Below are 13,361 nucleotides of genomic sequence, written 5' to 3'. Positions count from 1 at the left end.
TTGAGCACAAGGCTCCACTCTTCGCAGGGCTCGGACTTCCATCTAGTTAGGTGCCTCTGAAGGCGAACTGAGTCTAAAGCGTTATCGCACTGCCTGTTTTCCTTTCCTTTCAGGTGGACTACATATTTCGCGCTTTAAACGCTTGCGACTGTGTATTTGTATATATATTGTGTTGATATGGTATGTGTTGGTTTAATATTGTGATATTGTGATTTTCTCGCTACGGTCATTATTTTAAAGGCCTTAAAATAAATGTGTATCTATTTTTGATATAACAACTGTTTGGAGTAGTTTGTAAGCGCTCTTGCTTTGTGTGCTCATTGCGGGCTTTCCGTCACCCTCACCCCTCTTGAGACCTAGTCTTGACCGCAGCGATCGCTACCTTGATTGGTCTGGCTTGTCCAGAGGTTACCCTGTTCCAAGTAATTAGGTTGGCCTTCTGAACTTCTGCGCCACCAGGACAGAGTTCAGAAATCCGTCTTAACAAAGACCAAAGGAGGGATGGACAAAAGGTTCACCTGCAAGGGAGCCAAGGTCCAGAGGAGAGTTCACCAGGGCAGCCAGAGGGGCAACTGACCAGAGAGGTTCACTTTTACCTTAGTTTTACTTCATTCTATTTTGAATGTTTGCTGTAAGCTGAAACTACTGAACCGGAGTACAATTAGGAAGGAGGAGGGACACTTGAGGGCGTTTTATTTATTAGCCCACTGACTTCCGATGGCCATGCTAATTCCTATGGCCAATCCCACCCACTAACTGAAGAGTAAGAGTATTCCTAAGAAAGTCTAACTTTTGACTGCCTGTTTTTTTTTATGCACACTGGAAGGTGGTGACTTTACCTGGGTTGTGTTCTCAGTGAAACAGAAAATAGGAAAGGAAAGATGTGTTGCTCAAACTTACAAGTAACAGTCTGAAAACTAAATTGGCGATAGCAGAAGAGCTGCTATTTCAGAAACTGAAAATAAGCCTTTTGGTAGACCCTCATCTTACCATCAACCTGACTTCCCTAAGATTCTTTTGTGGAGGCAGTGCGTAGAATGTATCACTGGGTGCATTCCCATCGTATATGCAGTCCAACGGCAAGATACAACTAGTATTCTATTCCTACATAAGTCAAACCCTGCTGAGTGCACCATATTCGATAGACATGTTGGCAATTAACGACTCGTGAGTGAGGATTTAGAAGATTCTCTGGTTATGATATGATATTGTATTTGTATCGCGCTCTTTCACAAGGGTTTCAGAGCGCGACAAGGCAAGGAAGGGGAAGAAGGGAAGACAAAACAACAATCTCACTAGGCCCATGGACATTGAGAATGTGCAAGTGCAGGGGGCGAGGGAATGGGGAAAGTGCAAGGGAGAGGGGAAAAGTGGAAAATGCTGAGCAAGGGGTACAACCATACAAAAGGTAGTGCAGCCAGCAATGTGGCAAGTGCAGGTTTTGAGCGCAGACAAGGGGTGTCTGAAAAGTGCATGTAAGGGGACTGTAGGGTAACAGATACCGACCCAAGTGCAGGTGTTGCCAGGTTGCTTGGAGAAGCGATAGACCCTGAGGGAGTTGGATGTGGAGGAGTGAAGAGTTCGAACGGGAAGGTATTTACGGAGGGAAAGTTGAAGGTATTTTGGACCCAGGCCCCAGAAATTCAGTTATGTTTGTTTTAGTGTGCCACCCCAAGATTTCCTGTGGCCTCATCAGACCACCCTTATAAAAAAATTCTGGGGGCGCCACTGATGGGAGGGAGATTTCCTTATAAAAAAAATTCTGGGGGCGCCACTGATGGGAGGGAGATTTCGTCAGCAAAATCAGGAGATGTAATTTTTCCCATAGGAATGCATTGGGGCTACAATTATTTTAGGCAGGAGAACGTGAAAAATAGTAATATTTTTCACTGAAAAGTCTGGAGTCTCCTGCCTAAATCGGGAGGGTTGGCATATATACCGTTTGGTGTGGTGAAATCCCTCTCTGGTGAGAATGGCCATAGGGATTAGCACGGCTAAGGGCAGTCATTGAGTGGACCAAGCAAAATCTACAAGCTTCGTGTCCCTCCTCATATGCCATTTCTCCCTATTTGTGCCCTAATGCAATAGTTTCGGTTATAGGTGAATCTGTCTAATAGCCAAACTAAAAATGAACACAAAAAATTTAGCTTCAGCGCTCACTCAAATTAAAATGCGTGCCACAGTTTACAATCTCCTTTATTTAATCTATGTCTGTTACAGTGCTGTTTGATTTCCTTGTTTGCAGATAAATAGATATGCAGCTGCTAGATGGGAGCATACGTTGCTACAACCAGCACGACTTCTCTTGCAAGTACATTCTGTAAGCAAAGGTGTCGATTTTGCTCTTTTTAGAGCTAATTTCACCAGACTGCGTAACAGTCCTTCCTTTGTGTCTTTGCAAAATACCGTTCTGATGCCCTCGGAACTACTCTCCTATCTCACTTGACGGCTAGGCTGTCGCAAAGTGACGTTTGGCCACTGTGCGACACTTCCGGTTTGAGCGCAGGTCGTACAGTGTGCTTCGCAGTACTGCTAGTGTCCTGATTCAAACATCGGTCTGCGGTGAGCAGCCTGGGAGCCATGGAGGGGCCGGTAGCTCCCGAAGGTGAGTTGGGGGCGGAGACTCTACCAACCCACACGTGTGTGTGTGCGCGCGCTAGGTCTCTGGGCAAGCATCTTTCCCCCATAGACCCTTACAGAATCACCTAACCTCAGACCCGCCTCCCCTCCTTCCACAGAAGTATCTCATCTAGCATTTTCTGCATGCTCTGAATCCCAGGTGGACCCGTTTCTTGTTGCTTCGCTTGGTTATATTTATAGCTCCGTAGGGTTGAACCTTTCTGTACATCTCAGCCCCCCCCCCCCGTTTGTGCTTTTCTAAACGCGTAGACTGTCTCCGTGCAGTTAGCATCTTTACAGACCCACTTTAGTTTTCTTTGTGAACTTCAATCGCCTTCACCAGCCAGGTTCTCTTAACGATCCCCTCCCGCTCTCGACAGTGCATCTTCGCTCAAGAGTGGAGTGGTCCGCAGAGATGCCCTGCCTGAGGGTAGGAGTCCTACCCCAGCCAGGCCATCTCTGCGGACCACTCTCACTCAGCCTGAGTATCTTTTATGAATGACAATGCTCTCCGCCACCCAACCTGCACATTCACACTCTAGAAGACTCACTCCCCATGCACTTTGTAAGCTGTTTCCTTCCACAGAGCCATGGGTGCAATCCATGTCACCACTCTTCATTATTGGCAGCGGAGTTGCTAGGTCTGGAAAAGACCCGGGGCTAACCTGCTGTCGGAACTGTTGGGACTGGGGGCTAGCTAGTCTTTTGGCTGTAGCTCCTGAGATTCTATCTGGGGCTACAACCAAAAGATCAGGGGCTATAGCCCCCTTAGCCCCCCCCTAGCAACGCCCCTGATTATTGGCTCCCTGTAGATGTCCCTACGTTCCTTTGACCCCCAACATATCCTCTGTCATTGGAAAGCTTTATAAACCAACCTGTTCCTGTGATCTTACTGCTGTCTGTTTGCCCTTTGTGATCTTCCCCCTTTAGCTCGTGCATAGTTGTTTGGCTACTGAGTTGTTAACACTGTATTTTCCATCGTTGCTTTGCTCCTAAGCTCCACTCAACTAGGTTTCTGTTTCTATTTGATTTCTACAATATTTTCACACTTTGCAACCTGTTAAACCAGATCAACAAGCGCTTAATGAGTCGTTCTGATGGAACACTATTAAGGTTCATGTTACTAATAGAAGCTCACAATGTAAGCATGTAGGTATACATATGTAGGTACAGTGCAGTTTCTAATCTACTTGGCACCCAGGGCGCAACACTAGAGGGTGCGCCCCCACCTGACTGGCACACATCACTTCCAAACGTCACCTGTGTCGAGTGACATAACCACTGCTTAATATCAATCAATCATTGCTATACAAATGAGACTGGTTTCAATACATTGTAAGGTAAGTACTTTACAAAAGAAATCTAATGTGAGAAAACAGTTGTTGCTACCCAAGTAAATCGTTCTTCTGTCACCTGCTCTTGTGGAACGCCTTGCCGGAATGCAGTTTCAAACTGTCCATACTGGTACACTGCGGTGTAACCAGCCTGCCTGGGTCTGAGGGCTCTGTTCGTACCTACTCACTTGTATTTTGCAAGGGCCAATATTAGACTAACCCTATGAATTAGTTAGGAGCACCAGGAACCATGGGTTGCTGTGCCTTCCATCTCTGATTTTAAGGTGCACTTACAGCCAGTTGGTGGAAACTGAAGGAGGCCCATGCTCATGGTGCCTGCTGTATGTATCAGGAGAGATTTGTTTTAGTTGCCACTCATTCGGCGCGTGTGCTGTTTAGTATACAAAGGTTTCCTCCTTTGTTTCCAGCTCGGTGCATGAAGAATATAGGTCTACAAGGATCATGGTTTTCATTTTCTGATTTTATTCTTATGAATCCATCAATTGATGATATAACAGGGGTGCTGACACGTGTTTCGACCTAACAGGTCTTTTTCTAGGCTACCAGTTTAGTTTTTTGGGGGTACATGACAATGGATATGATTACATGATATGAGTCGTGCATAGTGCATGATAAGTGTAAACCCCCGCGTGGGGTATTCAACCATTGTAATCATTTTAACAAGTTGTCATTATTTGAACACATGATGTGGGTTTAGGGCAATTCCAAGTGAGGTGACATGGTGTCTGATATAACATTGTGTTTTAACGAGGTTTACAAATTGTAGGTATAATCATCATATATCCAGTTACATATTTGCATATACATGTAAGTGCAACATTATAATTTTGGAACAACAGAGATTATTGAACAAAAGGGAGAGAAAAAGATTTGTGCGAGACTGTTAGTATTGTCCTAGAGATGCATGGATAATAGGTTGGCAGTGTGTCGTGGGCAAGGCTCACCTGGTGGGTGAGAGGAAAGGGTTTGTCTTCATCTATGCTTGGTGCATGAGTGTCTGTTTAACCCAGTTCATCCTGGGTTGCTGGAGGTAGTGGGGCTGCGTCTGCCCTGTTCTTTAGTAAGCCGAGGTCAGCCCCTGGGTGGTTAAAGAATAGAGAATGTTGGCGAGGGCTGATGCCCGGTTGATTGGATGAGAGGCACAGCAGTGCGTTGGTGTGGACTATCCGACAGTGTTCTCAATGCCTCCCTTAGGGTGCTCCCCCCTCCCACTCCCATGAGCATTTTTAGTGCTTATAGGTGGTGCCTTTTACAACATGCAAAAGATGAGATGGCCCACATGATGTGGGTGAGCATAATATTACAACTGTTTGAGTGCTCGGTGGTCTGTCGCATAATGTGTATCACAGTTCTTAAGACATGTATGGCGGATAATTATTCCTACCATGGTGAGACATACCATCCTCTGTTTCAGTTTGCACATGTTGTGTGCTGCGCCTAGATGTGCATTCTGCAGGAGTCTATAATCCTCAAAGCGAGGACGCTCCGAAATTGCAGCGGGTACCTGCTGGCGGTTCCATGAAGTAAGGGCACTGGTGCCCGGGGACCCTTCTCTGTGAGCCCCTAGGGGGGTGGGAGAAGGGTCTTCAGCTATTGGTGGTGTGAGCGTGTGCTTAATAGCTTTGTTTAGGTTATGGTGCGTTCAGGTGGTAATATTGCTAATTTGGTAAACGTCTCAAGCACGTGGTGTGTGCTGTGTGGCGTGCATCTATTTTGTAGCATGTCTGTATGCAGCAAGCTCAATGCTTCTCTCATTTCGGCTGAGTTGTCTATGTATACATCTATCTATATGCATACTGTGTGGATCCAGGAATGAGATGCGGACACAGGACTCATGATGATTGGTATAAAAACTTCTATTAAACAATAAAGGGTTTGGCACATGCCTCACTATCCCTTATGAACAAGGTACTTTCCTACCTCAACAAAATGAAAGGAGCATGAAAGGTGGAACCTGTGTTTGGTTGTTCTAGGTTGTGTCTGTACCAGAACCAGTTTTGTTTAGTTCTGTTGTGGTACAAAGATAGTCACTTTTTTATACTAACCCCACAGTGACACAAAGATTTAATAAATATGTTTTGGGGCGTCCATGATATTTGGCAGGGATATTGTATATACATGTATATTTGATACAGGGATGACTTTCCAAATGTAGTATTTTATGACCAGTTGGAGAGAGTATTTACTAAATGTATTGGCCAGTTTCTTCATTTTGGCACTCAGTTGAAGGATTTTACTCTCCAAGATGGATATCGGATGCATTTTTTTAGGGTAGGAACTAACCACAGAGCCTAGATACTTTACTTTTGCGGCAGTCGGATTTGCTTGTTTGTCCAGACACCAGGAGAAGTGCTTGGTGGATTTGAGTGGTCTCTTGAAGATTGCCATAGGAGGGTTAATTCCCAAGTCATTAGATTTTGCATAGTTTCCATGTGCATTCAAGAGTCGCTGCAGACCAATCTGCATATAGTCGACGTAAGCAATCCAGTTTAATTTGGTTTAACCAAGCGCCGACTCTTCCAACCACTTTGCAAGGTCTGCCAAGTACAGATTGAAGAGAAAAGGAGCGACAATATACCCCTGTCGTACCTCTCTCTCTATTTGAATATCCCCTGACAGATTTCCTGTTTTATCCAATCTTATTTGGAGTGTAGAGTCCTTGTGCATTTCCACTAATATGGGCAACAGATTTTCCAAGAGATCCCAACTCCTTAGTTTACACCATAAACGATCCCTATTCACGGTGTCAAATGCCTGAGACAGGTCTATCCAGGCACAGAACAACGGAGGACCACCTTTATAAAAGGTCTTGCTACAGGCTACACTTAACACCAGGCCATTCAGCGTGGTCGAGAGGCCCCCACGAAAGCCAATTTTGATGTTTAGACAAAATGCCTCCAGTTGGTGCCCAATTCTCCAACTCTTTTCAAACTAAACCAGCAAAAATGTTGCCATAGTTTGAGGGATCAAGACGATCCCCCTGTTTATAGATGAGAATAATGAGTGCCCTCCTCCATGCATGAGGGAGGAGCCTGCAAGTCAGTATCTGCCCAAAGAGTGAAGCAAATAATGAGACCAGAGAGAAGGATCAGATTTTAGGATCTGGTTATTTAGTCCTTTTGGGCCGGCAGCCTGGGAGACTGATGATTTTAATTAAATTGCATATTTTTCCTTGCGAGATGTTAAGCTCCCATGCTACACTTTCTGAAATTGGTGTTTTGAGGAATCCACCGCCCGATAGTTTGTAAACATGGTCTGCCCAAACTATTTCCTGTATGATCCCGGTCTGAGAAGTACACTGTCTAGCATCTGTGGGCTTAATTATTGCCCAGAAATTGCGAGAACTTTCCACATCCAGTGCTCGCAACATTATTTCCCCATCCTGTTGGAGACGCAAGTGCATATTTGAGCGAGACCAGTTTCTATAGTTGTTTCTTAGATTTTTGACTTCCCTCAAATAATCAGGCACAAGCGTTCTATTGGACTTCAACTTCCTAAGAGCTTTTCTTAACTCCCCCCTTTTTTTTAAAATCTAGGTTTTATCATCAAAATGATTGATATGTTCAACAGTGTTTTGCTTGCCGGACCTAGCTGGAAAATTAACATTCCATAGAAACTCATTTACAGATTTTTGTAGGCCATGCTCGATCATGGAGGCAGTGATATAATTGAATGATTTGATAAAATCCCCCCCCCCCCTCTTGGGAAGGTCACACCTCTATTATTTCCACTGTTGACATGGATAGAAATCATCATCACTGATCTCATGGGCCATATCAAGAGGCCTCCAGAATTTCATGATCGCTAGGGGTGCCCATATTCATAGAAAAATGCATGCGTTTATCAAACAGATCCTTAGAGAGGAAGAGATAGTCTATTGTAGAACTCAATCATCTCTCTTCCATGTCGGAGCCGGCGGGTCATCCCTCCCCCACCCCCCATCAACATTGTAGATTCCACTCTGACATGAAAGTGCACCAAGACCTCCCGTTCATTGACGGTTCCTTGGTAAGGGAGCCACCCGCGCCTGGTTGTTTGAGCCACAGTGAGTTAAGATCCCCCATGACATAAGACTATAGGAATAAAAACGAACTGATATGTTCAATAGTATGTCTGAGAGTGACTGCAGGAAATCAATGATCGGGGAACACCACTATGCAAATTCTGTGGGAAGTGTCTGACCGGTTTCCAATTTCACCACTAGGATGCCTTTTGTCAAGTTGGATAGCATCGTTGAGACCCTAAAGACAGAATTTCTACAGGCTATGAAAAGCCCTCCTGATGGTCTCCCTACCCCCACTCCAGTAGCCAACTGATGATGAACTGAAAAACCATCCACCTTAAAGTTGTTTTCAGCCAGGTTTCCTGGTATATAACTAAATCAAAATGGTAAAAAATATGTTCTCTCCTAGCTTTATTGCTGAAAGAGCTGGAACCCCTCGTATTCCACCCTAACAATTTTGTGGCACGCACAGCTGGAAGGATTTCTCACAGAGCCCCATTTTTTTGTAAACATGGGCTACAATTTCTGGCATTAAGGCCAGGAAATTTAAATATACATCTGGTTTCAATGAGTCAGATCCTTTTATGGTATGTTCTCTACCAATAATATCTTTGGTGGTATGATGCTCTCTGAGATCAACTCTCCCACTCAATCTATGGGTGGGTTTGCCGTCAGCCTTATAGAGCATGTCAGGAGAAACTTTGTATCCGAGGGCCATCAATTCTGTAGTGGCATCCAGGATGGCACTTGCACCCAACCTTGATTTCACGCCAATTTCAACAATGTCCTTACATTGGGCATGGGGAAATCAAATGTAGTCCAAAAAACCGTAGTTAGTACAAATTAGGGACTCCTTTTGGATATAGACGGGATCGTACTCCTATTTAGTGTCTTTCGTCTAATTCTTGACTCTGCCACACATTGCATAAAACAGTTTGGGCACCGATCCATGTTGAGAGCCCAAGGCCTTCTTTCTGAATCGTTGGGATGCTGAGTAGGCTCACAATGCAATTGCATTTATTCCAACCTTGCTTTGCTGCTAGAGTGAGATCCTGTGAGGGGGCAAGAGCCTAAGACCTTTCTTAATCAGAGTGAGTCACGTCCAATGGACTAACCACCTGTTCCGATGCATGGGGTTTGAGGGGCCCTTCTCAAAGTGGCAGATGTTACTCAATGGGACACCGTCTTCCAATTCTTTTGAAACTTGGACCGGAGTGCCAGAAGGGATCTGTGGCACCTTTTTGTGGGTTTAATCCCCACTTTCCCTCGCAGAAAAATGGGAGCAATTTTTCTTGGTTCACATTGTGTATCTGTTTGAACCCCAACAGTAATTGCTGTGATCTCTGGTTCTGGCTCCATCCGTCCTGATTTCACTTGCTTCTTTGACCTTTTTTTGCCCCTCCCCCCTTCTGAGTTTTCCCCAGCACATGGACTTCCCTTCTCCTTTAGGGTGGAGCCATTTTCACTGAACTGATTTTATTTTACATATAAAGTGTGTTACTTCAGATGTCCTATTACTTTGGTGTTTATCTCTCCCCCTCCCTTCCCCCTTTTGTCTGTGAGCTGAGTGTCTTCCCCGTCGATTCCTTCTGGTGTCTTTTCTGCTTTTTACTAGTCTTCCCATTTGGTTTGGGTATTTATATCAGATCTTGCTCTTTAGACACTTTTGGGATTTCCTTACCCACATCTGTGAGTCTGGCCAGACGAATACATTCCTCCATTGTTGATACTGACAGTGGTGTATCTTCAAAAGGATACACAGAAGCTTCCTGAGGACAATCTTTGTCTTGCGTGTCCCTATTGAGACACGGACATGGGTCCACCTGGGGTTTGGCCCTCAGTATCTCATTCAATGAGGACAGATTAATGTTCACTCCCTCCCATTGCACCTGCAAAATACTAAATTTTCTGATTGTAACTTGTCAGTTTTGATCTGTGACAAGGACTCCCTAAGTGTTAGGGTTATTGATTTAAATATTGATTTAGGCGAGTTTGCTGTTTTTTCCTTTTTTCTGATATAGTGTCCTCCAATTCAGGACCGCGTAAGTCGTCCCCTAGCGCTCCACTTCTCAGATTGTACATGCGGGACATCTTGTGATCTCTTTCAGATGGCAAGCACAATTCGGCTTTTCAATTTGTAATAAATGGTGCAGCAGGAACAATATAGCGGACCTGCACGCCAAAGTGGGAAACCGCTCCAAGGGTGGAAACAAAAGACTGTGTTTCCTTGCAAGCACCTCAAAGTCACTGCCAATAGCCCTCAGTCGCTGCCAATAGCAAGGGAAGTATCACATTGACTAAGAACAGTAAGAGTAGGCAGTCACTTTTTTCCACACGGCCAAAGAAATCGAACATAATAAAGAGGGACCCTCCTTGGAACCCAGAGAAAAAATGGACACCATGTATGCAAGTGAGTCACTCAAAGGCTCGTACTAGCCAATAGGTGTGATTTTAAACTTGAACAAATAAGACCACACTCTTCTACCACAATCCGTATCGGATTAGTATGCACGCTGTAAGGATTGAATCAAGCTGCCCTCCGTACCGTGTGCATATTCTCCTAATGATGAAAAGCTACTCACAATGCGATTTTCACTTACTGCTTTCAGCAGGTTGTTGGGTGATTACTGATAAATCTCTGTGCCTCCTCGATGTTTAGGCGTCCGTGGGCCGGCACCCCAGCTCTCCCTGCTCCTCGGAGACACGGCAACACACACTGACCAGCACTATGACTTTATTAGCTGAACAATGGCATATGGAACGCTTAGAGAGGCGTCTGTACCGCGACTCCCGAAGACCACTTTCCCCTTTAATTTTATTATGTATGATAGCTTTGTCAAACCTTAGGTTCTTGCTCAATGGTGACTTTATTCCACAAATCATTTCATTCAATGTTCAATATGACACCAATCATGTTACTTTGATTCTTATAGGAAACTTTAAAAAAAATATATTCATGTTGTGCACATACGCACGCACGCGCATATATACTCTAAATTAAGATTGGTTAAGTAGGACTTAAAGCAGCTCCTGGTTATCCAGCATTAACCAGTGTCTAGTTACTACTGGGTAACAAGGAGCTATTACATACACTTTCTCGAAATGTAACTTCCACATAAGATCCAAACATATCATTTTGTCCATTATTTAGCAACTATGATTTAATTGGCGTGTATAGGTATTCCAATTTTTTTTTTTTTTTGATTGCCCAAAATGCACACACAGATTCACATAGGTGTGTTTGTTCGGCATCCGCTGATGCTGTCAAGCTCACTGTGCTCTTCTAGGCTACAAGCAGAAGCTAAATATCTCTGCTCCCCTCAATTTCGAACCCTGCAAACACACTTACACACTTTCATTGAAAATAAGTATCTACGGTCACTCTTGATTGGTCTACATTAAAAGGTACCTTGTCTACTCTGCTCAGTTACTTCTGCTTCCACTAACCAAACTGCAATTGGCAGCATACTTTACAATCAAGTGCATCTTTGTTGCTTGATAAAAGCAAAGTAGCCTCCGCTTCTCTGTTCTGCATTGTCCAAGGGCAGACCCACAATTACTATTAACCACTCAAGTAATCCTTGTCCTGTCACTCCACGTCTTCTCTGCAATATACTTTGTAATGTGAGCGTGGTGTAGAGCTTCTTATACAGTGTAGTTATGGAGGTTAGGGATGCTGGATTTGCCATTTTATGCCACTGCACCATATTCCAGAGTATTGTATTAGTGCCACGGCACCATATACCAGAGTATTGTACTAGGCCCCCAGGCCAAACGTTTAAAGTTGCCCATTGTCTATGTGGTATACATTTACATATTTATGTGAATATTTCAATGTGGAAAATGCATCATCTTCAGTTATTTAGATATGCATTATGAATACACAGGTGAATCATGGGACTTGTTCTTTAGTGATTCTTATGATTCTAATGTGGCAGTGATGTCCTTGTGATGTATGTTCATTTTCTTGTTCGGAAAATAAATAATTGCAATTTAAAACAATAAAATTACACCCAAAATGAATGTTGCATTTTATGTATCTACTTTGTAATGATTTGGCCTAAATAGTACAACCACAAAATTATTTTTTTTAGGCTTAAAAAAGAAGAGAGAATATCCAAACAAATTATAAATACACATTTAGTAAGAAATAATCACATTAATTCATGAAAAATGTCCAAAAATGTACTGTTAAACCTTTTTTTAAAATGTGCATTTTATGATTACAGTTTTTAAACACTTATTTTCAATACATTTGTATAGGAAGAATAAGACCACAGCACTTCATTTGAGTCTTGAATTGAACTTTCCAACAATTTCAGCTTTAGAGGATGAATCACATTAGCAATGTTCTGTGGAATCAACTGACCCCTGGAAACATAACCTGTTGTCAGTCCTTGCGTTTGCATGGCCAGCACAGTCAGTCAGATCTTTAACAAAGTTAAATTCCATCTTCTCTAATATTGGCTTAGTCACTGATTGCTTTTTTTTCCTCCTTGTAAAGGCCATGGTGCAATGAAGCATGCCAAAAGAAACTTCAGTTATTGCTTGTTCCTACCAATGTTCTCATTGTGAGCGAATACAGCTAGACTTGTTCTACCCTCCATACTGTCTCTGCTGAAATGCAATCTTTTAGGCCTCTGCTTTAGGCACATATTATGGGAAACCTTCAAATCGCCAGTCTGGCATAATTCTGTTAGGCCCTTCAAATCTCTGGTAAGCGTTTTGTCGCACACAATCTTTTGTAGGGCGTTGTGAGGAGGGGGAGCCTTGCAACAACCACTTTTTCTTAAATTCGTACTCTTGACTCAAAGGTTAATGTACACACTAGTAACAATGCTAGTTATCCTCCCATGAGTGTATGTTGAAACTATGATGGAGCATTGAATGCCACTTTACAACGAGAATCTGGACTGATCCCTCACCAGTCTTTGTACACCACCAAAAATGGTTGCTGATAGACTTGACCATTTTAAATATATTCTGAGCCCCCACGCCCCTTTTTATTCTATACTTTACAGCTGTGATTTCTTTTTTGTTTCTTGGGGGAGGGGGGGTATTGATTTGGCAACATGCCATACATCAAATTGATGCTTTATGTGCAGCAACTGCTTTTGCATGATCTTTGCTATTCCAACGTGCCTGTCATGGCTATCAATTCTATTTGCAGTCACCTTGATCGCAGAAGTTCAATGGATTTAATGTAACCATATTTCTCCATGGCAACAGAGCATGTACATTTTGACACTTGCACCATGACAGAACTCGCAATTCTTTTGTGGGTCCATGTCCTGGAAGTGATAAGTGCAGTACTTGGCCGAAAATCATGGAGTGACGCAATGTCCATCATCGGCAAACCTGACCCTTTTGACTGCCGCAGCATT

At 43.5% G+C, this 13,361-nt stretch overlaps 1 protein-coding gene across 5 annotated transcripts in view; it reads left to right on the top strand.

Moving 5' to 3' along the window:
* The first annotated feature begins 2,458 nt into the window (after positions 1–2,458).
* Positions 2,459–13,361, top strand: part of CHERP (calcium homeostasis endoplasmic reticulum protein) — a 1,035,077-nt gene continuing 1,024,174 nt past the window's right edge. For all 5 annotated transcript variants that reach the window (XM_069649195.1, XM_069649194.1, XM_069649192.1 and 2 more), the window contains exon 1: positions 2,459–2,605. In XM_069649195.1, the coding sequence (XP_069505296.1) occupies positions 2,581–2,605 (25 nt within the window). In that variant the 5' untranslated portion in view covers positions 2,459–2,580. The remainder of the gene's footprint in view (positions 2,606–13,361) is intronic.

The sequence above is a fragment of the Ambystoma mexicanum genome, chromosome 1p (assembly GCF_040938575.1).
Source record: "Ambystoma mexicanum isolate Mex_15411 chromosome 1p, UKY_AmexF1_1, whole genome shotgun sequence".
NCBI classification, from domain to species: domain Eukaryota; kingdom Metazoa; phylum Chordata; class Amphibia; order Caudata; family Ambystomatidae; genus Ambystoma; species Ambystoma mexicanum.
Note: the sequence above shows the minus strand (reverse complement) of the source record. Positions and strands in the feature narration are given on the sequence as shown.